Genomic DNA, 25,278 nt, shown 5'->3' with positions numbered 1-25,278 from the left:
GGGTCAATTGACCCACAAAAAACAAACAAAAAAACAGTGCATGCAGGAAACTCAAACAATGTAATGTTAACTTACGAATTCATAAATCTGCTGGAATAAAGCTACAATGGGAAATGTTATGCTAACAATTATCATCTGTGCAGCAGTATTAAAACAACTGATATTTGAACAAATGTGAAGCAACACAGACAGATGCTTCAACAGTTTAATCAATTATTTACCCTCTGTAAAGAACAATAAAAAGACTTAAGTACAAAGATGCTGAGACTGTCTCGAGGTATACAGGATATACTTATGACTTATACTGCCCCCAGGTGGCCACGGCGTGCACACCAGAATAAGCAAACGTATTTAATTCTATTTAATTATCCTATGTTTTTATGTCGGACCATAAAATATACGGTGGAATAGTCTATCAATAACCAAGTTCACTGTACATGAACATTTTTCATTGATTTAGCTGTTTCTGCAAACAATTTTTCTCTTACGTTGTGGGTCAAATTGACCCGTGTTGAATTTTAAAAAATTTTTTTTTTTTTTGTTTTTGTACGTGGAAAAAAAATTCATGGTACTCATTTTTTGTGTCCATTATTTCTTAAGTTAAAATATCAATTATTCATATTTTAAAAATATTTATACAGTATTTTTTAATGGCAAAACATGCAGCATGAACACTTGCCTGCACTTAACAGGAGGTTACATTACAAATAAAATGAAACATTTTCGTAAAATAAATAGCTTTAGATGCAGGTACATTTGACCCCCCCCCCCTTTTTTTTATTTTTTTATTTTTTATTTTTTTTATTTAATTTTTTTTAAACTCAATCTATGAATTGTCTGCCCCATCTGTCAGTTTTAAATTTAAATCCCCCGCCCCTTCTCATTTGAGGAGACCTGCATGTAGAACCCATAAAATGTCTCCCATCATTTGCAGCATTACACCATCTAAGCTGATCGATGAGCGACGGTTACTCCTCATCTTTCTTACCTTACTGTCCCTCCCTTCTTCTCCTCCCGCCTCACACATCTCTCCGGAAGCTGCGCGACCCCCCCCCTCCATCATTTTCCCACCCTCTACTCACTCTCTTCTCCGACAAACATGGCTGCGAAATCTGACGGTGCAGCCGTCTCTCCGCGAACCCAAACCTCGGCCGACTATCCCTCCAGGCCGGACCGGCGACCTACTCAGAGCCTCCACGCCGAGCAGGGCTACTCCCCGGCGGACTGCTGCTGGACCCTGGGCGCCCTTTTGGTCTTCTTCTCGGACGGGGCCTCAGACCTGTGGCTGGCCGCCGACTACTACCTCCGGACGGAGTACTGGTGCTTTGCACTGACTCTGGTTTTTGTGATCGTCCCCTCCGTGGTGGTACAAGTGTTGAGCTTCCGATGGTTCGCCTACGATTTCTCCGATACGCCGGAGAGCGGCACGGCAGCGGCCGCCATGGTGGCGGCGTCGTCCGGCGCGGATGGGAGCGACTTGAACGCCAAGGACGGCGGTGAGCGGGGCGCTGGCCCCACCGCCGCGGACGGGGCCGGGATGCTGCCCGGGCCGGCCGCCGGGGGACGAGCCCGGGGATGCTGCAGAGTGCTCGTGTGGCTCTTCCAGGCCGTCGTTCACATCCTCCAGCTGGCACAAGTGTGGCGGTAAGCACGGCGCGTGTGTAGGGAAACTATACATCCCATCCATCTCTTTGTGCGTGTGTGTTTTGATCTGGACATCAATGGAAAGCCATTTGGGAATTTACTCCATAGCTTAAAACCAAACGCTCTTTGTCCTCATAGTAAGACAATTCAGCGCACTAGTAGATTATGGCACTGACTGTCGTGCTCGTAACGTTTTTTTCCATAACGTGTGACAGTTCAGGACACTAATAGAACAACTTTGGCGTGCTACTATAGGGCACTGGGTACGTTACTCGTGCTACTGCTACGTGTTAGTGAGGAAAACATTTTCACCAGTTATCTACATGTTACTTATTAGGCGTACTTGGAAACCGCTCAATGGCAACTAGTTTACGTTATGTCATTAATAGTAGCCTAGTACTAGCATTAAGTAGTAACATGCTGCACTGGTAGTATTAATCGGTCAATATTACTTCAATGTCTCAGCAGATTTTTATTTATTTTTTTGCCAATTATATTTTTTTAACACATTAACTCATTACAAAATAAGACAAAGATAACTCATTCAAACATTACCCCAAATATAGTGAAAAACAATCGTCCAATTTCTGCCCATTTTCTTTGTTATATAGTTTAACAGATACTAAAGGACAAATATTAATTGTACTAAAAAAATGTTCTGCCTATTGACAATTCTGAACATCCAAACATTTTTTGTATTTCCACAATGCAAATGCTCGTTTACACGGTGAGAACAAATGGTATATTGTATGCTTTTGCCTGTGACTATAGCATACAAACCGGGCAGATTGTTATAGTAGTAAAACATTTAATCACATTTTCAAATCAAAATAATCCTCACAAATCAAATCCAAAATCCAATGCTTTACAATGAGCTGAGAGCGTCATTTCATTGAGTAAGGCCATTTTTACTTGACGTCAACCTGGAATTGTCCATATTTCACATCTTCATTGTTGTGTTATGGGACCAAAAAAATCCTAATTTTATTTTGGGTGTCTCTCGGCTTAGCCACTGTCATCCAGGGGTCGACAGAGCGAGCAACTGTCATGATGTGTTTGACAAATACTGAAATCAGCATCTGCCGGGGGGGAGAAATGTTGGAGTTGGACTTTTTGTCAATACTCGGACATGTAACATAGGTAACCGTTAAAAAAACTACAGCGGAGAGAGCGAAGCAGTCCCTTTACGCTAGCAATGGCTAGCTAGCAGGCTCAAGAAGGAGGTTCCAGTCCCAGACAATACACCATAAGAAATGAAAGTCTGCCAAGGTATTCCACATTGCTAGTTGCTGGTGATAGCATTAGCGAGGCTTTGTGGTCGAATGTTTCCCTGCCACTCGTTTCCTCTCTGTGTATTATTGTAATATAGCTATGTTGCTCCGTTACTTGGCAAGCATGCCATGTTGTTGTTGGTTCAGTCATACAATGTTAGTAATACTGTATGTATCTCTCAATATTGCAGTTTTTCAGTGAGTTGTTTATATATATGAGGGTCAATCAGTGTGCGGGTGTTAATTGTCTGCTACTGTGTGGTGGGCCAACAATGTTGCACTGTAATTTGCCAGGGAACATGTCATGTTTTAACTGAAACAAAGTGCTATATAAATAGCATTCCAGTCCATTTCTTTATAATTGTGTTTTAACTCATTTCTAAGCAGTTCTGGCTCTGGGCTTGGAATGGATTAATTGTATTCCCATTCATTTGAATGTGAAATATTACCTCAGTTCGTAAACATGAATGGAGTCGTTGAACAAATTCAAAGTTCCGATGTTGCAAGACTCAAAATAACTTTTTTTTGCTAATCAATGACTTAATTTGAGCAGCAACATTCTAATTTTGAAACGCTAATTTTGAGCCGCTAATTGAGCTAACTCAGGTTAGCTTAGCAATTAGCATGGCCTCTCAGTCTTTTCTCCCTCCGCACAGTGTTAACGCATGCGCGTCAAGCCCCGTGGCGGTTTTATTATCGGAAAGACTCTATTATGCTGAGTTTTGTTATTCAAAGTGTTTTTAAGGCACAAAATGCTCATTTTAACTCACAAACTGTGATTAACTGTTAGGCCTACTATTTTGGTTATGATGGTGGAGTTGGTGTGTGAAAGATGAACAGTCCCGCAGGAGAAGTCAATGACTTCTCAGTTTTCCTGCTATGTCTGCGCCATTCCCTCTTTCATACCAACGCCCTTTTTTAAGTGTCACTCAGTGGAACTTGCTGACTCTCACGGCCAGCATGCGGCGAGACGAAAGCAAAACTCTTCATCCCGCACGAGGCTGCTAGTAGGTCTGTGGGTCAGCAGCTCAGTCAGATCGCAGAGGCAGTACTCAAACTCAGGGCACCCCGATCGCTTTTGACAGGCCCGAGTTGCCGGAGGAGGCGTTTGTGCGAGCTGTGGTGGCGGCAGGCTGTCAGACAGCCCGGCCAGCTGGATGCTCGTTCATCCCATGATGTGTTGCATGATGAAATAAGATGCAAATCAATTGCTTGGAATGAACATAAGCAGTCCCTGTGATTCTCGCTCTCTCTATCTATCTTGGCTTTTCGTCTGCATAGACAGCCCAATATTGATTCCCTACTTCCTCCAGGAGATGTGTGGGTGTGTGTCCAGCAACACATTAAAAAGCTGAATTACCGGTACTGCCATTAAAGCATTGGTGCGGAGTCCGTTTGTTGCAGTCCAGCACGTGTGCCCATTAAGAGGATTACCTTCCTCTTTCACCCTCAGCTGTGAACTCAAGAATGAGCCATCATTCATACACAATCCAAAGGGCTGGGCGATATAGCCTAAAAAATTAAATAAAAAGTTGTGTAAATTAAAGTTCTGATTTTGTGCGGAGAAGCAATTATGACTTGCAGTTAGCTATACTCTTGCCTAGGCATGTTCTGATAATGCAAATGCATCTTCCCTTCAGATAGTCTGCTGGTGTGACCACTGTAGAGTGCCTCATTGTCAGCCGTGAGTGTGCGCACAACACGGTGAGAAAGGTGAAAGCACAAGTGGATAAGAATGAGAGGGGCGGGGGGAAGCCTGACTTGATAACCCAGCATGTGGGCTTCACGCTGGTGTGGCTGCTAAAGAGCGGCTTTGTTGTTGTGTTGTGGAAATGCACCGCAATGTCCTGGTGCGATTATGCTGTACTGTAGTCCAGCCACCAGAGGCTTTCGTTATTACGTTTTTTCCCCCCTTTTTTTCTGAAACATGTTGGAGTTGGACTTTTTGTCAATACTCGGACATCCATCCATTTTCTCAGGTGGCGTTTGATTGCTGGTTGAAACTTGAGCGGGTGTGGTTTCAGTTTACCATTTATCCAGTGCAGACAGTCAGGTCTGTGCATGCACATGAAGTCAGCTCCTCTTGGCAGGCTATAGAGATCCGGACATCATGTGACTACTCCTTACAATGTGGAGAGTGTTTGTAAATGTGATCATACAAAGGCTTTACAAGTTATACAATCCAGATTGATTTCCCCTCTAAATTAACAGTTTCACGCAAGGCTTGCATGTTATTTTAGGTATATTAGCAACTTTGCGTCTGCGTATGCGGCCGCCGCAGTTATTTATGCCGTAAAAAGTCTTTGTTATGCTGTTGGTCAGTTATTAAATTCAACTCTGTAATATCTATTAAACTGTAGCAGCACAAACGAACAAAACATTTTTGTCCCACATTTTACGTGTGGTAAGAGGCTAGCTTCAAGCAGGTTAGCATCTGCTCATTCAGTCACTGTGTTCTTTCACCTTCCTTTAATAACTATACAATCGAGCTTCATCTACATGATAAACTGATTCAGTAATTGACTCACCCGATATGACTTGATCGCTACACAAGTGATATCTACCAGAATGACGAGGATACCAATTCCTTGTTGTTGTTCACACTTTTTATGACTGCTATGATCCATTGGTTCGTCCTTTGGTAGCCTGGAGAATGCTCTATCCTTTTTTTTTTTATATATATAATGCCTCTTCTCGTTGTGGAACCTGGTTCACAACAACTGTCTTATCATTGTAAAAGTGTGGCGTTTAGCCATTTACTCAAAGTAGCGGATGTGTTTTTGTCCTGCCAAAATGGCGGCAATAACGCCCATTTTGGGATACATGACGTCAACGTCCGTATTGTATCGATTTAAGCTGTTTCCTAAAAGACTTATCCAGTGTGTTTCTTTATTTATCCATTTGACAATTATGTGACAGTTAAAACCCATATGAATGCGAATAAAAGATTTCAGCTAATTCTAAGTATGCTGCGATGGCCTCGACAAACTGGCACTGCATGCGCAGTGATACTCTTGAAGAGCGCCTTGGTAAATCATCTCCATTCGGCAGTCGACCATAACCCTTCCAATGCTAGTATGGATCATTTCTACGCATTCAGTTATTTTCTATTGCGCAAGGTGGTGTTTATCATGAAAAACTGTCAACAAACACATCACGGTGGAAGTCTACTGATCTTGGCACTTACCAAATTTTAGGTGTCAAGTAAATGCTCGAGAACGCGTGCGTAATTGTCCACGCTTTCCAGATTGTGGTGGTGTTTGTGTGTCTTTTACACATTTCATCCCCAAGGTGCAATTTGTGTAGCGGGAAGCAGAACAACAGAAGGATGCGTAGACTCCCTCGTGGTTCACCGAGCTTGCTGGTTACATCAGGCCCGTAAGACGGTTATTCTCCGACACACACGTGGTGTGAAACTGTTTTGTTGCGCGGCCCACAAAAAGAGATGTCACACGTGACCTCCCATCCAAAGAGAAAACCCATTTACCCTGAATGCTGTTTGCGTAAGGCGTGTTCGTGGCGGAAGGTCACCATCAAAGAAGGGTGGGGGCGGGGCTGCACGTCAACAAGGGATTTGCACTGAGCCTCACATTCAATCCCCAAACTAGATTGAGTGCTTTTATTTTGTTTCCTTGCTGTTTTTGCAGCCGTCCGACTCAAGCGTACAAAAAGCCCCACGTGCTCCCTTCTGATGTGAGCTAAAATTAAAAGCTCGCAGCTGCTTAGTGCACTCTTTGTAAAAATCCCAGAGGAGGCAGACGCAGCGTTTTGTCAAAAACAACTGACGGCGCACACTCAAAAATGTGTTCATCCCCACTTTGGGCAATCAAAACAAATGACGTCACGTGAACGATATCTCCCGCAGGTACGTGCGGGCCCTGTATTTGGGCGTGCAGAGCCGCTGGCACAGGGAGCCCGAGCGGCGGCACTACTACTGGCGCATGATGTTCGAGAGCGCCGACATCAGCATCCTGCGTCTGCTCGAGTCCTTCTTGAAGAGCGCCCCCCAGCTGGTGCTGCAGCTCTCCATCATGATCGTGACCGGCAAGGTGCTGCCTCTTCAGGGTGAGCGAGCGCCTCCGCGTTATCTGAGCCGTACGATTACAATTGCAATCACAAGAGTGCGCTATTAATTATTAAGTTAAAAAACGCGTATGCTATTGTAGTGGCGGGCCTTCTGTGGTGACGAACCCGACTTAATCCACTTTTTAATACCATTTCTAGGGCTAGGTTTCAATTCAAACATTCAAAAATGAAACATTTGCTCAACATGTTACAGTTTTGCTCTAACCAACCTATCAGAGGATGGGAAAATGCTGATGTTGTTGTGGGCTAGCGAGCAGGCCCTGTAAGGCAAATTTAATTGGTTAAAGAAACAATTCTATAATATTCTGAAGGCCCTGGACAGATCAAATCTAGAGGCTGCAATCGGATAAAACATACAGTAGATATAAAAAGTCTGCACACCCTTGTTCAAATGCCAATGATATAAAAAAGAAATGAGAACAAAATAAATAATTTCAAAACTTTCCCCACCATTAATGTGGCCTATAACCTGGAAAGGTCAATAGAACAATTATTTTATTTTTATTTTTTTAAGAGGTGGTGTAACATTTAACAGCTTCAATAATGTGGTTGCATAAGTGTGCACACCCTCTTATCACTCGGCATGCTTAACTCCATTTAAAGTTCTGGTGTGGCATTTCATGACTTTTTTTTTTTTCTTTTTTTTTTTGTTTCCCCTATCTTTCTATAGCAGAAGCCTGAAGTGATTAGTTTTAGTGGGGGGAAAAGTTTAAATATTTATCGTTTTGTAACTTTTTTTTTTTTTTTGCATCACAATAGCCTGTGATTTGAACAGAGGTGTGTAGACTTTTTATTTTCACCATACAGAGACTGCAGTAAGCAAATGCAGCCAAGAGAAATGCATAGACAACAACTATCAAACTCAAGATCCAACCAGCCACATTTTATGTGGCCCACTAAAACAAATACATCATGTTTACATTTGTTTGGTTTTTTTTGTTTTTGTTTTTTTTCATTTTGGCAGAGACTCTGTACCAAATTTGCCACATTTATTTTCATCAAATTCTCTTGTAACATAAATTGGACAATAGTTGCACAGTATACTAAAATGTTTGCTTGCGACTCTTTTTTTTTTTTTTTTACGAATGTGACATTCCTGGAAGTGTCGGATTAAATGATCACAATTTCATGGAGCAAGTATTCTAATTATGGTTATACAGTAAATGCAGGTCATTGCTTCAGGGAAGTCCTTGCTGGCGCAAGATGGCCCACCACTGCAGTATTGCCATATTTCAGTTAGTTTGTCTTTATGAGTTAGCAGGCTACTACCTACTGGCTCACACGAGATGTCACCCAGTAGAAGAAGTTATGAAGTTTGTTCCTGTGGTTAACATTTCAGTTCATGCACACGGGACAAAAAGTGAAAATAAATTCCTCGATCTGCACCTTTATCCAGAGCTCCACTGACATTAAATGGGTTCTGTGTGTCCACCCACCTCAAAGTGTCATGGAAATCAGTTAAGTAGTCTTTGTGTGATCCTGATGAACTAACGAACTAACCAACCAACCACAAAGGGTGATCATAACATAACATCTTGCTCTCATGCTGTGTAGTGGTACCTCAAAGTTTTGAACTGTAAATTGTTTGACGTTCAAAGCAACATTTCCATTATTTTGGCAGTAATTTGTTCCAGAGGGCCAACTGGAAGGCTTTGTTTATTGCACCAAAGGTGTTTGAAGAAACATTTGTCATATCAGCAGACTAAAAATGAACACAAGAGCTCGACCAATCTAGATTTTTTGAGGCAAGTGCCGATTCCGATATTTGACAGAACCAATTAATTGGCCGATTTATTAAAAATATACAGCAATGAATATAATAATTTAATGCTTACAACAATGAATATATTAATTACAGTATTTAATTGGTTTCCATTACTGGATTGCCTTTTAGCATTTGTTCAACTTTAACAGAGAGGGAGAGAGAAGAAAAATTGGTCTTTTTTTTTCCTTTTTTTTTTTTTTTTTAAATAAAGTTTTTGGTGATTTTTTTTGGGGGGGTGGGTATGTCATTATCTTTGTCTTATGTTGTAATATGGGGGAAAAAACACACAATGAGGCTGAGCTAGGGCTGGAAAATTAATTAAAATTCAATTAGAATTTGAACTATTACACTACACAATTACAAATTCGGCATACTTATAAACAAAAATAAAAGATTATTAATACTCATTTATATTTTACATTTATATATTTGCACCTTTTTTATTTTAAAATTACTAATTTAATAAATCTTGTTTGGTCCAAAAGGAACTTACACAATTATAGTGATTTTATTTGTCTCAGTATTTTTAAATTTTTTCTTGTTTTGTACCAAAAAATTGTTTGAATAATCGGGATTATTATTTTTTTCCATCATCAAGCAGCCCTACAATGACCCATTTTAAAAGAGCCAATATCGATTGATTAATCGGTTGGGCGTTATTACAGAAGAAACCAAAGCTGGCTTGCCCAATAGGCACTATACTGTACTGTAGTTCAGGCCGGCTTTGGTCGAAACAATAAAACCCTAGCAAACCCTTTTTGTGGTGTGTCAAATTTAAACAACACATTTATTATGACTTTGGCAGGGACTTCAACACTAACAGGTTTGATTTGCTGACATTTATTTTGTTTCTTAATCTTAATATGATGACAATTGGAACTTTGCGGTGCATTTTTTTGTTTCACTCCAAACAGTAAGCTTTTGTGGCCTTTCAACTTCAAGGTACCACTGTATCAATGGCTTGACTTTTTTTCCCCATCTCAGCATGCTCGCACATGTGCAGGGATGCTAATGCTGAACCTATTATTGTGCTTCATTGTTTGAGTAGTTTACTTAAAAGGGCAAGTTAGTCAACCCCCCACAAAAAATTTGTGACAATAATAAGTTCTATGCAGCCCCACTAGTCTAAGTATGGTTTTCTGGTTAGTATTGCGTACCAGCTGGTTTTATACAGCTCAGGGGGCGGCCATTTTGCCACTTTAAAGATGACATCAATGTTGGTCAGGTCTCACCAACCAATCACAGCTCAGCTTCAGAAAACAGGTGAGCTGTGATTGGTCATTGCCTGAGCAACCGTGATGTCATCTTCAGGCGAAAACAAATGGCAAAATGGCCGCACCCTGAGATGAAACGGCTGGATTTTGCTTCATAACTTGTATTCTACAAACGTAATATTAATCAGAATGTCATGTTTAGACTAGTGAGCTCACATATATTATTGTCAAGAAACGTTTACCGGTGACTTCCCCTTTAAAATGTCACTATGCTCGACATCCAGTCCATTCTGACTTCCTTTACCTGCGTGTCCTCCTCAGGGCTTTCAGCGTCTGCCTCTCTGATGTCCCTGGCCTGGATGGTGGCCTCCTATCAGAAAGTCTTGCGGGACTCCAGAGACGATAAGCTCCCCATGAGCTACAAAGCGGTCCTGGTTCAGATCCTGTGGCATCTCTTCACCATCGGGGCCCGGGCGCTCGCCTTCGCTCTCTTCGCCTCCGTGTTCCAGCTGTACTTCGGCATCTTCGTGGTGGCGCACTGGTGCGTCATGACCTTTTGGATCATTCAAGGCGAGACGGACTTCTGCATGTCCAAATGGGAGGAGATCATCTACAACATGATGGTGGGCGTCGTGTACGTGTTCTGCTGGTTCAGTGTGAAGGAGGGCCGCACCCGCTGCAGGATGCTCACCTACAGCCTGACGGCGTTGGTTGAGAACGTGGCCCTCACCGCCATTTGGTATCTATACCGTGGCCCACATTCCTCAGACTTTTATGCTGTGGTCATGGTGTGCGTGGTGGCCAGCAGCTACGCCCTGGGCACCTTCTTCATGTTCGTTTACTACTGCCTGCTCCACCCGGACGGCCCCGTCTCAGGGTGGGGCTACGTGGTGGAGAAGCAGGCGGCTGCTGGCGAGGCGCTAGTGTCCCCGACGTCCAGCCTCCCACCCGACGTGGTGAGCAGCCCCCCTAGGACCTTGCAGAGAACTAAAGACAGGGAGCAGGGCTCCGGGTTGGACGGGGATGTGTTCCAGGTGCGACCGCCTCGGGGCCCTCGGGCACCGGTTCGCCAGCCTGCGCCCAGGACAGAGGGGCCCGTCATCCGAATAGACCTGCCCAGGAAGAGTTACCCCGCCTGGGACGCGCACTACATTGACCGGAGGCTGCGCAAAACCATCCTGGTGCTGGAGAGCGCCGCTCCGGTTGCGCCACGCATTCAGTACCGCTGCCTGGGCACGCCCAAAGAAGTGATGGAGTACGAGACCACGGTGTGATGTGATGACACAGACGTTCTGTTCTTCTCTGCAATGAGTTGGACACGTTTGTTTGCTCATGCAAAGTGCTATGTCGTCGTCAGTGGTGGTGCATATTAAGGTTGACTTGAGAAGGTCATTTGACTGCCTCTAAAATTTTGAACTTGCACTTGTCCAAATTTTCAGTGTTTCAGTGACAAATTGATGTTTTCTAACAAGGAGCCAACATTCTCAACAGGTGAGTCAACAGATATATTTCTTGGTTGATTTCACTTCTGGGCGGCGCGGTGGAATAGTGGTTAGCATGTCCGCCTCCCAGTTATGAGGACTTGGGTTCAAGTCCAGGCTCCGGCCTTCCTGGGTGGAGTTTGCATGTTCTCCCCGTGCCCGCGTGGGTCTTCTCCGGGTACTCCGGTCTCCTCCCACATTCCAAAGACACGCATGCCAGGTTAATTGGGCGCTCCAAAATTGTCCCTTGGTGTGCTTGTGAGTGTGGATGGTTGTTCGTCTCTGTGTACCCTGTGATTGGCTGGCAACCGGTCCAGGGTGTACCCCGCCTACTGCCCAGGGCCAGCTGAGATAGGCTCCAGCACCCCCGCGACCCTTGTGAGGAATAAGCGGTTAAGAAAATGGATGGATAGATTTCACTTCTATTGGCAGCTTATTCCATGTGTGTGCAGCATAACAGCTAAATGCTGCTTCACCATGTTTGCTTTGAACTCTGTGTTCCACTAATTGACCTAAGTCTGCAGTCCTTCGAGCCTTACTAGGTTTATATTCAATCAGCATTCTTTAATGTATTCAGAGCTCAAACCATTCAGTAATTTATAGACCAGCATCAAAATGTTTATTTATTTATTTATTTATTTATTCATGTATGTATTTGTTTATTTACAAATTGGGGATGTGTTGAATGTCTTTTTTTCTTTTTTTTCTTGCTATTAAAGCTGCGTGTGATTGGTCAAGATGTGTGGCAGTGGCCGAGTGTCCAGAGAGGAGAGGTTATAGATATGTAGTACAGTGAGCACACAACGTGGAGCAAGAGAAAGCATTGTTATAGGGATGGATGGATTGATTGATGTACTGAAACGTAGAAAAGTTGGACAAGTGTTTATTCAAAGGTTTGGAGACAGTCAATTGAAGTAAAATCTGTAAAGATTATATTGTGCATTTCAAGGGGAAGTCAACCTTAAACATTTCTTGACAATAATATGTCCTATATGACCTCACTTATCTAAACATGATGTTCTGATTAATATTACATTTGTGGAATATGAGTTATGAAGCAAAATCTTGCCATTTTTATCCATCTCAGGGGGTGGCCATTTTGCCACTTGCTGTCGACTGAAGATGACATCACAGTTGCTCAGAGCTCAGGCAACGACCAATCACAGCTCACCTGTTAACTGAAACTGAACTGTGATTGGAGCAACTGTGATGTCATTTTCACTGGACAGCAAGTGGCAGAATGGCCGCCTTCTGGTATTGATCAAAATTGCTGGATTTTGCTGCTTAACTCACATTCCACTAATGCAATATTAACCAGAATATTGTATTTAAGCTAGTGGGGCTGCAAAGAACATCATTGTCAAGATTTTTTTTTTTTTTTTTTTTTTTTGCGGGGGGGTGGTGGGGGGTTTGACTTCCCCTTTCAGGTTGTGATGCGATGTGATGACAGTCTGTTCTTCTCCACAGTGACTTGAAGAAGTGCTCGTGCAAAGTGCTACAATGTTATCAATGATGGTGCACACTACGGTTTGTGCATTTCTCAGGTGAGGGCAGTATTACGCAACAAGAACAAGCAAAGTAAAGCACGCCTTCAATGTGTCTGATTACTAACAACGGCAGCTAGAACGGAAACATCACTAATCACAATGGCGAGACTCTCCCACTGTATTGTACGTTTAATACTGCACGAGTAGTGATCATCACCATTTTCAAGGCTGTCACTCATGTTGAAGGAATCAAATGTGGAGGGGGTGGCTTCAACGCAACATCAGAGTTGAATGTAAAAAACAGTAGAAACGTGTTTGTTTGTGACATGACTTGAGCGTTTCGATGCCCTTTGTTGGATATAAAACATTCCTGTGTCATAGTTTGTTGAGGTGAGCTGGAACATTTCTATAATCAAGTGTGGCTATTCAGTGGCCTGAGTGAAAATAAGCACATTATTGAGGGGTAATGTCCACGATGAAGAAGAGCCACCAGCTCAGATTTGCCATGTAAATGAAATAAGGACGTTATAGCTGTCAGTGCTTGTTCTGTATCCATATTTTGTTGCGTAAATAATGTCAAGTTTTAGCTGCTGAGCGGTGACGTCCACAGAGAATGGCATTAAGTAATCGCTAAGGCATGTTGGTTTATTTCATCAGGGTTCTTTTTTTCTTCTCCATGCGAGGAAAAAGTGAGCGATAGGAAACCAACTTTTACGTTCATTTCAAGTTGTGGCATTGGGATAAGGCAGTTTTGTTGTAAACACTGTCCAGACAGAAATCAGTCAACAGCCCAAGGAAGACGTTGAATGAGCTTTATGGTGCTAACTAACTCAGACTCGGTCATGTATCATCAAGCACACCGTGTCACTTCAAATAAGCTTGGGAGGAACCTCAAATGCAAAGCAAGAATCAAAAAGCCTTAAACTGGTCGCACCAGACTGTTGCGCTAAATAAGAAGGTGAAGACGATATCATGAAGTCTGTTGCTTGAATAAAGAGCAATGTGTTTACCTGATGCACTGCCCTCTTTTTCCACCGGACCAAAATGCAGGAAATTTTGCTTGGTTCTATTTGTTTGTTTGCGTTACAAGCCATTGATCAGTATGGTGGTCGGTGTTAAAACACATTAAGGAACATATGTATGAAAACAAATGGTGCTCACATAGGAAATACAACAATACTAACTGGTATATATTTTTTATCCTCTGTGGAAAAAAAGCTCTCATATTAATGCGAATTATTGAATCTCTTACACTAGTTAAACTTTATTTTTTGTCTGCATGACTGGATAAACCAGAAGGAGCTGCAATAAATTAATCATGATGCACAAGCTGTTTAATTCTTTACATTCTACTTAATTATTAATACTAGGGGTGTTCGATAACGTAACATTTGAATTACGATCTTTCTTTTATATCTGGAAAAAAACTGCACAGTCACTCTGCAACTGAGAGTTAAGGTGCAAAATAGCTTTTTACTCACAGTCATGCATTCTTTATCCCCTGCAAGAAGCTGAGAAGAGCTGTGATGATCCTGCAAAGACATCCATGCCCAGCAGGTATACTGTATCTGTATTTCTTCTGCCCCCACGTGGCCAAGCCTGGCAATAGCCCAACGACCATTCATTAGTGCAAATTGTGTCCCCACCCCCCAAAAAACTAAAAATACTGGCCAATTATATTCATTAATGTCCAGGGGCGTGCAGAATGTGTGACCAACAGGGCGGTGGCCCAGGCTGACGGCATGTATTTAACTGTTACACCCCGTAAATTAACATTTACATCAAGTGTGTAACACGCTACCTATATGTATTGTGATTTTATAAAGTAGGCTGCAGTAAACATACAGAGATATTATTGTCATGGGGGTGGGGTGGGGGTGTCATGCCACGATAGAAAGACGATTTGAGATACAAGTGATTTAAATTATTAGCGTGCATTCAGAAGGAATTAAACTTATATCTCAAGACACCACTGATACACGTCCCGGTTAACACGTACCTACGTGGCGGCTGCCTTGGTTGGGGCAAGTTTCCATCAAAGGCAAAGCTTGTATATAGAAAATAAATCTAAACTTCCTCATTTCATCATGAGGTTTATTTTATTTTCAACGTCAAAGACAGAACACTTGATTGAAAAACAAATGAATAAGGTTGTCTCGCATAGTTGCCTGTCATGCATATTTTCAGGAAACGGGAGAAATCAAGAGAGAGGAAAATCCAGAGTCCAGTTCTCTCGATTACCAAGGCCTGAAATGTGAGAATCGATAAAGATAAATTAAAAAAACAAAAACAAAAAAAACAGCACTCACATCGGAAAAAATACAGTACTTTTATTTGGACAATCGTGCGATTACGCTGAAATTAATCTACAGAACCAATCAACAACGAGAATATGAATGATGTATCTTTTCGACATATGCACTATCCAATCAGCAATGAGAATTTTGGGTTTGTTTGCCAATAGCGAAGAGAGGGGGCGGGTCTAGCTTTGTGGTACCGCCTACTTCCCCGTCTCCTCTCTTTCCAAGCTCTACTAGTAGTAGCCAACACATACACCAATAGGTACGTTTCGAAGTAGAATGGCAACTGCAATTTTCGGTCTTCAGCCCCTCGGCAGCAGCAGTAAACCGACCAAATCGCACAGAGAGCATCGAAAGAAAACCAGAGATTCCAAAAGGAGACAGGCGGCCGTGTTGTTCCTCAGCAATATCTCACTCGACGGACGGCCACAATGTCGGTTGAACCCGGATAATGGTGCTCGAAAAGCCGCCGTGGAGCCGCCAAGGTCCGCGCCGACAGAGGTGAACCAAGGGCCGGTGTCTCAGGCGGTGGAGCCCGCTCCGTCGGCCAGTAGCTCTTCGTCCAGTTTTCCGGGAGTCTTCAGTCCTTCCGTCAGGTCTGCCGGGGCCAACGAGGTGTTTTTGGAGGGTGGCGTTGTAGCCGAAAGCCCGGACACCCCGCTGTCCCCCTTGACCGGCGCTCAACAGCCCTTCGTCTCCCGTGGTCGCTCAACACCCACAGTGAGCCCTCTGCCCGCCGGCCAGTCTCAGGATTCACGGTCGAGGTTGGTGCCTCGTCACGGGCCAGTAGCATTTCCTGATTGTGCGGCGAAAACGGCGATTATTTACTTTGACACTTAACCTGTCATGGATTAATATTCTTCATAGCTGCCGTCTTTTTGGCCCTTTGTCAGAGGTGGCAAAATTACTCACAGTCAGTATTTTCATGTACAACTCAACTCAACTCAACTCAAGTTTAGACTTCATTTAAACAATTTCTGCTTAAAGTAGAAGAACTAATTCAACTCCTGTAGCCAAGGGGATGACGCAATGATAAACAAATGACTAAATTTAGTCATTTACAAGGCAGAATCAGGCGGGACCATCCGAATATGTGTACTGAAAAGATTTTGTATATAAATGTTTATCATCAACTAAAAGGTATGAAAATTCTGAGCCAAAGTCTTCAAAATCCTTATCGAGTAGTTTCTAGTGCTTGAATACTTCTGGCAAGTAGTTTTTTTGGTCTCGATTCTAAAAAGAATTAACCTGGAACTTCAAAAGCCAGTATTTTTTATTTTATTTATTTTTTACTATGTTTAATTTTTTTGCAGTCAATCGAGAGTTGTAAACGAGCTGTTTTTTTTTTCTCACGTTTATTGAATTGAGCAGTTGGGCAGTTGAACGATTTTGATGACGCTTGTGACGAATCTGAAGACAAAATTATTGGACTGAAATTGCTCTAAAGGCCACAGCTGGAATGGGGAGCCAGTTAATCTGGAAGTCAGTTGAACCGTACCGCAGTTTACACATCACGCTAAAATAACCCTGATTCACGGCCAACCTACTGTAATCAGAGTAAAATAGCCGGGCCAAGAATTCTAATTGACCAATGAGAACTGTTCACAGCAACATAACGCTAACAGGAAAGTTGTCAATCACGGCAAAATAATCACTGCCCAACACATAAATTCTCTGTAGGTCTCTCATGGACTCATGTTTTTTTTTTCCCTGCTAACGTACATAATAGTTACATTTTGGACAGTATTGAACTTGCTTCACGTTTTTGTGTTGTGTTTACATTATTCGAGTTTATTGGTAACATCTGCTTTTGAGAGTGATGCAGGAAGTAGTATTATATGTTGCATGCAATATGTCAAACCTGGTGATTAATTTTAAAAGGAAAAAAAATAGTGACAAGTTTTCTGAGAAACACCCCAATCCTTCAAAATGTATACTTGATGACTTTCCACCACTGCCTTCTGTTGATGTTCAACCCATGTGGATGATCTCACAGGTTGCGGAATGTTTCCGGTTCTCCTGGACCCAAGTTGCCAAAGAAGGTCCACTTCATCAAAAGCATGAGGCAGTATGATACCAGGGGATGCAGGTGAGGTGTGCACATTTTAGAGCAGCAAACCTTTATGCATCAGCCCAACATTAATTTTCTTTTCCCTTATCATCACCCACCGGCATTGTTCTCATAAGCTGCTTATCTGAGTCAATGCTGCAAGGGAATAATAAGATGGGTGTTGTTTCGGTGAACTAAGAGCCGAAAGAAGTTCAGTGAGTGCACGTTGCACCGTGTTTCAACAGTAACTTAACCCCCTGCAGCTATGAGACCGTCCTGAAATATCCATAATTACATGCCGCATGAGTATAAGGTTTAGAAATTATTCTGGAGCCATACTGGTTAGTTTGTTTTGTTTTGTTTTGTTTTTGTCATGCTATCGCCACTTTTCACCTCATATTCATATCATATGTTTATTCCTGTTGTCGTATATTACGAGGCTGGATGGAGCAAGCCCATGTTGGGGTCTGATGTTGTGTTTGTGTTGAAGGGAAGTTGTCAGGGAGGCTTTTCCACAATCATTATTGCTCTTTGTGGAGTTGCTGTTGTCATATTTAAGGAGCCTTCCATTGGGTGGCACTGATGTGCAGTTTGAATTTCAAAATAAAATGTGTAGACTCGGGAGGATTTAGATTTGTTGAGCTGAATTTACGTTGTGGTGATTGTACGGATGGGAATTCCAAACTAGTGCTATCACAATCGTACATTTTTACAATAAATTAATCTATTCATTTATTCAATTGATTAAGCAACTGACCACTTTTATCTTAATTTTGCATTAAAGTGTATTACAAAACCATATTTTCCCTGATTGCTGTTTATTAACTAGTGATTGGGGTTTATTTTGCACTTCATATTCTTATGGTGATTTTAAAAAAAAAAGGGTGATTGATTTTTTTTTTACCATGTTATCGGTTTGGTCATTGATTTCCAAAGTAAAAACAGATGTTTGCAAATGTTGGTCTTTCATGAAGGACTACAGAAATCTGAACAATTACTGTTGATATGCTGAAATCAGAGGATTTGGACAATTGTTAATTTAAAAAAAAAAATGTGCCAAATAATTACTTGGTTATTAAAATACTTTTCGATTAATTTGATAATTGATTACTGGTTGATTAATCAATTAATTATGACAGATCTCTTCCAAACATGGATTAATTCAGTGTTTCCCAACATTTGTTTTGACGGTAACTTATCTCAACTCAATTTACTCACAGTTACTTATCGTATAGTGTAATAGTGGCTATGTGAAAGTGCACACAGTGTTTAAATCTTACATGTTCATGACATTAAAATATGACACCATTAAAATCTTTTTTATTTTTATTTTATTTTAAATAAATCGTTCTGGGCTGGGCAGTAAAAATAAACAACTGAGATGATGGGCTTGGACAAGTGTGCACACCCTCTGAAAACAGAGGTGTGGTTGTGTTGAGCATTAACTTATTACAGTCAAACCCAGCATGCATTTGCCACATTTTAAAGTGCAGATACATTTCAGATGTTCCTGGAGGCTGTCGTCCAGATTTTTTATATATTTTTTTGCTTTCTTGTGAAAGCCTGGAGGCATGGACTGCTATTTGGTAATGTTGATAATTTGGTCTTGTTTGGTCCTGTTTAGTTGAACGCAACGCTATTATTTTGTTGTATGGATGGCAAGAGGTGGATCCACAGGTTAATTTGGGCCTTCTGTCATCTAGTGGAAGTCTATAAGAGCATTTAATTGTTCTACCTGTCACTATACATACATCACTGGCATAGCTAGATAAACGATGTTATTTGTAGTACAGTACATACATAACTAATTTTTGGACCAATGAAATAAAATGAGAAGGGATAATAGATGGCCTGATGATCTCTTGACAGCATAAAACAGGCTGTGGCACAGAATCGAACTCTGCAGTCGTTTTCCTTGCAAGCTAGATGGGCCTGAATTACTTGGTACCTTTGCTGGCCTCCATTTCTTTCAAACGGCAATAACACAATATGACTCTTGTCAAACGGAGCCTGAAATTGATCGACACAATTCTTAATGATAGAAAGTCAATCTGTCATAATTGCAGCCAAGTTAATATTAATCACATATTTAGACCTTTAGACATGTCCTATCTGCAGACGCAGCGGCTGACTCAGCTGTCACGGGCTGTCGCTCGTCGACTGACGCGCCCATCTGTTGTCTGCCTGTACTTGCTGCAGGATCATGCTGATTTGTGCCAGGCGCTCGTTATACGCTGCTTTCTCAGTGCTGCCCTATGGAGAGAGTGCTCAGCTCAGGTACACGCGAAAGCACCGCCCCCACCGCCATGTATCCATCTGCCCCCCCCCATCGCCTCGTTTGTGTTTGTCATTGTTCACACCGAGGGAACGCGCGGGCGTCAAAGTGACACACGTGTGATTGTTTTTTGTTTTTTGTTTTTTCCCCCCCCCGTGAACAGCGACGCGAAGCTGGAGGCGCAGAGGAGGCGGTCCTCTTTGGTGGCGGCTGACCTGCTTCCTTCGCTGGAGGGCATAGAGCTGGGCGCATGCGATAAAGTGAGTCTGCGAGTGACAAGTCCAAGTCAAGTGAAAAGAAACACTTGTGATGACAAGAGTGCTATTAAATGAACTTAAAGTTAGTGACATTAAATCTTTAATCGCATAAGCTTCACTTGCATCTAATCTAACGACTAGTTTGGAGGCATTTTTCTGTCACTTGCCAGACATAATTAATGCTTTCCTGGACTTCACAATTCATTCTGCTGCTACCATGACGATTTACATCATCATAAAGACTAGGGAGTCTGTTCCAGAAGCAGCCAAGCAAGCAAAAACCGTGACATTAAATGACATATTCCACCATGCTTCACAAGATGAGCTTGTGTGTTTTGGATCATAAGCAGATCTTTTTTTTTTTTTTTTTTTTTTCGTACTTTTGCCTTTCCATCATTTAGGTCAGGGGTATGCAACCTTTTGGTTCTTTAAGCCCTCGCTTGTGGCTCCCTGTGGCTCTCTTAAAAATAAATAAATAAATAAATAAATAAGTAGGAGAAATTAATATATTTTTTTACATATTTATTTTAGATAAAATATTTGTTAAATGGAATTAATATTGCTTAAAAAAGGAATAATTAAAATTCCCAAAAATGTGAGTCCAAATTTTTTAAGTTGCAAGAAAATGATAGATGAAAGGTAGATGAAAAAGTTTGTTTTTTTTAAATACCTAAACATGTCCAAAAATGAAGAGAAAAATCAGAAAATTAGCAGAAAATGTTCATGAAATTGCCCCAAAAAAATGTCAGCGAATTGCATTAAAAAAAGCATAAAAGAAATTAGCTCAAAAAGTAACCATGTCCAAAAAAGGAAGCTGAAAAGCAGAAAATTTGCATAAAATGTTCATGAAATTGCCAAACAAAATGTCAGCAAATTGCATAAAATAGGCATAAAAGAAATAGTTCAAAAAGTAACCATAAAATGTCCAAAAAGGAAGAGGAAAAGTAGAAGTGTTCATGATATTGCCCAAAAAAAAATGTCAGCGAATTGCATAAAAGAAATAGTTCAAAAAGCAAAAAAAAAAAAAAAGTCAGTGACTTGCATAAAAGAAATTAGCCCAAAAAGTAAACATAAAATGTCCAAAAAAGGAAGAGGCAAAAAATTACCACATGTCCATAACATTGCCAAAAATGTCAGAAATTTGACAGAAAGGCAAAAATGTATAAAAAATATTTAAAACAAAAACAAAAAAAAAGGAAGAAAATGAATCTCAAAGTATTTAATGCTGCATATTTTTGTGTTATTTATTAGCTTTTGGCCCCTCAGTACATTAACTTAGACTAAAACACTGTTTCATACGTCACAATGTTTTGTGGCTCCAGACAGATTTATTTATTTGGCCAAAAATGGCGCTTTTGACAGTAAAGTTTGCTGACCCTGACTTAAAAGTAACATTTTTTCTTTCATCAGACCAAAATTTTCCTGTACCCTAACACATATACATCATGTCAATAAAATAAAAAATAGAAATCTGTACTTTCGTTTCATGTTCATTAGGAACTTACTACATATGTTCTAATACTTTAGGAAGGGAAAATGTATAATGTTTTTTCCCTTTCAATTTCATTTAGCCTTTCCTGTATTAAGAAACAAATCCGATTCCACTTGTGCTTTGTCCTTCCCGCTCAGACTGTTTCATACGCGCAGTTCCTTTATCCAACCAACGCCTTGGTGAGACAGAGGAGCATCGGCGCACCAGAAAACTGTGCGGCTCAGACGCCGCCAACGCGTTTCCGTGGCAACGGGCCGAGGCCCTTTACCCCCGCTCGCCTTAATAGCACTGTGGCACAAGAAGCACGTAAGGACACCGAGCGCTCGCGCCACATTCTGCGTTTACTTTAGAGCATAGCTTACCGCTGCAAATTTACATTTTTTGTTACACTTCAGATACGGAAGAGGTGGCCGAGTACGACCCCAACCTGCTCAGCGACCCTCGGTGGCCCTGCGGCAGACATAAGCGCGTACTCATATTTGCGTCTTACGTGGTGAGTGTTGTTGACTGTCATCACTTCAGTCGATGTGTTCTATGGAGGACCAAAAATGCCAAAAATAATGCATAAATAAAAACGGATATAAAAATATAATTGAAAAATTCAATATAAGAATGGAAATAAAAACAGTGGACATAAATACAAAAATAAATATATAAATAGATTTCAATATTTTGCCTTAGCGAGCGACTGAAAATAACATCAAAAGTTCCTCAAGTAACAACCAATCACGGCTCATGTTTTCTGAAGCTGAGCTGTGATTGGTCGATACCTGAACCCTGAGCAACCGTGATGTCGTTTTCAGTCGCTAGCTAAGGTAAAATATTTAAATCTATTTATATATTTATTTTTGTATTCATGTCCACTGTTGTTTTTATCTCCATTCATATTTTTTTTTTTGTATTTAATTTTTCATTTATATTTTTATACATTGACATTTTTAAGTGGCAATATGGCCGCCCCCGAGATGGATAAAAATAGATTGATTTTGCTACTTAATTCATATTAATTTAATTCATATTCCACAATATTAATCAAAATGCTTTGTTTAAGTTTAGATGTGATGGTGCATAGAACATATTAGAAAGAATATTTGTTGGGTTGACTTCCCTTAAAGTTAAAAATAATTTAGATATCACACTCGTACAAACAACTTTTTGTTTTGTCACAAATACCAAACTGAGATTTCTCTCATTATGTTTAACTGCTTAGCATATGTTAACGATGCATTGACATTTTGTATTTTATTTTATTTTTTTTAGATTGTTTTCATTTTAACAAGATGACTTTTTTTCTTTTTTTTCTGGATGAGTTGAGACATCCTCAGTCTTCATTGTGCTAATTTCAGTGTAATAAAATTGTGAATAAATTGAGACAATATCATTCAGTTATCTCTTCTTTTGGGGACATTTCTCACCCTGCAGACGACGGTTCTCGAGTACGTCAAACCGTCCGACCTGAAGAAGGACATGAACGAGACCTTTAAGGAGAAGTTCCCTCACATCCTGCTCACCCTCAGCAAGATCCGAAGGTACAAACGCGTCTTCAAACCTTACAAGCGCGCTTTGCACGGCCTTTAAAAAAATAATTAAAAAATAAAAAAAAAACTCCCACCATGTCAGCCTGAAGAGGGAGATGCGGGCCGTGAGCGAGGAGTGCAACCTCCAGCCGGTCACCACGGCGATGGCGTTTGTTTACTTTGAGAAGCTGGTGCTGCAGGGACGCCTCAACAAGCCCAACAGGAAGTTGGTGGCGGCCGCTTGCGTGCTGCTGGCTGCCAAGATCAGCAGTGACCTCAGGAAGCACGAAGTCAAGCAGCTCATTGATGTGAGGACACGGCAGTACATTGCACCTAAAATCATCGTCATCGTCATTCCCGCTAACGAAGCAGCCAATCACATCTGTTTGCTTCATCCCGACAGAAACTGGAGGAGCGTTTCCGCATCAACAGCCGCGAGTTGGTTCCTCTGGAGTTCCCCGTGCTGGTTGCCTTGGAGATGGGCCTCTACCTGCCCGACAGCAAGGTCATGCCGCATTACCGCCGCCTGGTGCAACAGGGCTAGTTTAGTCGGGCTGGCGCCATCTTCCAGATGTGCTCGTCTGCTTTCTTGGGAGTTTTTGCAGTTTTGGTTTGTGAAACTGATGTTTGTAATGGGGAAACCCTTTGACCATTTATTCCTAAGGTTATAGAATAAATGCTCAAATGGCTTTTCCATGTTTGGGGATTTTGCACCTTGATGACCTAAATAGCATTTTTCACTTTTTTTTTTTTTTTTTTTTTTTAAACATGCCTTTTAAACCCACTGTGACACTGATGCAGTTTGAACCTTTTGACTAGACATTGAACTGTAGATTGTGACTCGTGAAACCTGTGTGGCATTCTTCAATGTATTTCATGGCAGCTCTGTGTAAAGTGTTTACTGTAATGTGTGAGCCGCCAGTGTGCATCACTGGCAAGTTTGATTTCTCAGGAATTTTGCTTTGTGACATCTTTAACTGTGGTGGCAAAGTAAAGAAATGTGTGTTTATGGATGTATTCAGCGCTCCATCGGAGACGGCAGTTGTGTTGTTAGACGTGGATGTGCAAACGTTTAAGTGCCTACGACTCCAGTGGCAATGAATTTGTTAATTGTCGTGCTGTAAAATGATGTTTCAGTACAAAGAAATGTTTGTGTTGTGAAACCTCTTAAAAATGTCTACTACTAAAAATGTTGGTGGAAAACTGGTCAAATAAACGTTTTGTATTGCGTGAACTATTAAAATATATTTAAATTTAGTTATATTTGGGTGGTTTTTATTGTAAAGAATTCTATTTTACACAGATTCCTCACTACATTGATTTAGTATATTGAAGTTGTATTAGCGGTTTTTGGAAAATGTTTTCGCTGTCTTGCAATACTGTCCACGTGGAAATAATCACTGAAATAAAAATGTAAATAGATCTTGTGTGGTTCCTTCATCAAATCCAAGGGTCGTTGGCCAAGTTCGGTCCTCGATAGGCCTGTTTTGCATGTGTCCCTCCTTCAGCGCAGCTGAATCTAATAATCAGGTCATCGGCAAGCTTTGCAGAAGCCTGACAACGTTAGTGGAGAGAAATATGGCAAACAGGCTGGATAGTTTCTCTCGAGGACCAAACCTCGATCTAATCGGTTGGTGTGAATGGTATGAAATAAACATCTAATAAAACAAGATAAGGGACTTCTTTTTAAAATGGTCATTTTTGCACTTTTTACAAGTGTCTACTTGGTCACTTGTTTTTGTCTTAAAATACGATATATATTTTTTTAAATTAAACTGGGGACGTGACTGTGTTCAAAATTAACCAATCATATTCAAACTCAAGTTAAATGGGAGTCAAGACATTGATTAATTTTTTTTGTTAAGCCGCTTTTATGCTTCGCCACAATAAAAGCAGTAAAACACTACTGCCACCTACTGTACTGAACGGGCAATTACACTTTATTCAAGCGAGGCACACTGGTTTTAAGATTGTGACATGACGATACATTGTTGCAGTTTTAATATTGTGATAACACGATATTGCCGTTATCGTTACATCCCTATTTACAGGATGAAACTTGTATTTTATTTTATTTTTATCAAAAAATTATAACTAATTCAACAAAAGGTGCCCGGCGTCTAAGGAACTAAAAGAGAAAAAAAGAGAAAAGAGAAAGGGGGTCTTCAAAGCAGCAGATACCGTCAACCTTTTTTATTTTTTTTTAACTTGTTAAAAAAACAGTGACCCCGGGCTCACACCACATCCGGCCTTATATTAACTGCCTAGGAGCTGTTTATGTCTAATCTGTACATATACCTTATCGTTAAAAAGTAGTCTACTTGCGAGGTTGGAGGAGGAAGACGGCCGTCCTGTGACCTCAACGGCTGCAAATGGACTAATCATACGACATTCATTTTGTCTTGCCAAGTGTGTGTGTGTGTGTGTGTGTGTGGGGGG

The 25,278-nt window shown here is 41.2% G+C and overlaps 2 protein-coding genes across 3 annotated transcripts; both read left to right on the top strand.

The window, feature by feature from the left end:
* Window positions 1-1,078: 1,078 nt before the first annotated feature.
* Window positions 1,079-12,308, top strand: LOC144013699 (XK-related protein 7-like). Its single transcript, XM_077512854.1, has 3 exons — window positions 1,079-1,644; window positions 6,781-6,980; window positions 10,302-12,308. The coding sequence occupies exons 1-3, from the start codon at window positions 1,100-1,102 to the stop codon at window positions 11,252-11,254; spliced, it is 1,698 nt and encodes a 565-aa protein (XP_077368980.1). The 5' UTR covers window positions 1,079-1,099; the 3' UTR covers window positions 11,255-12,308.
* A 3,157-nt stretch (window positions 12,309-15,465) lies between these two features.
* cables2a (Cdk5 and Abl enzyme substrate 2a) lies at window positions 15,466-24,259 on the top strand. 2 transcript variants are annotated; one of them, XM_077512855.1, is made up of 9 exons: window positions 15,466-16,012; window positions 17,245-17,337; window positions 19,498-19,575; window positions 19,737-19,833; window positions 21,460-21,628; window positions 21,718-21,815; window positions 22,745-22,851; window positions 22,943-23,147; window positions 23,243-24,259. In XM_077512855.1, exons 1-9 carry the CDS (start codon window positions 15,528-15,530, stop codon window positions 23,381-23,383), a joined length of 1,473 nt encoding a protein of 490 aa, XP_077368981.1. In that variant the 5' UTR covers window positions 15,466-15,527; the 3' UTR covers window positions 23,384-24,259. The 2 variants fall into 2 exon arrangements, with proteins under 2 accessions (XP_077368981.1, XP_077368982.1); XM_077512856.1 differs by lacking the exon at window positions 19,498-19,575.
* Window positions 24,260-25,278: the final 1,019 nt, after the last annotated feature.

Source organism: Festucalex cinctus, chromosome 2, assembly GCF_051991245.1.
Source record: "Festucalex cinctus isolate MCC-2025b chromosome 2, RoL_Fcin_1.0, whole genome shotgun sequence".
NCBI lineage: Eukaryota > Metazoa > Chordata > Actinopteri > Syngnathiformes > Syngnathidae > Festucalex > Festucalex cinctus.
Note: the sequence above shows the minus strand (reverse complement) of the source record. Positions and strands in the feature narration are given on the sequence as shown.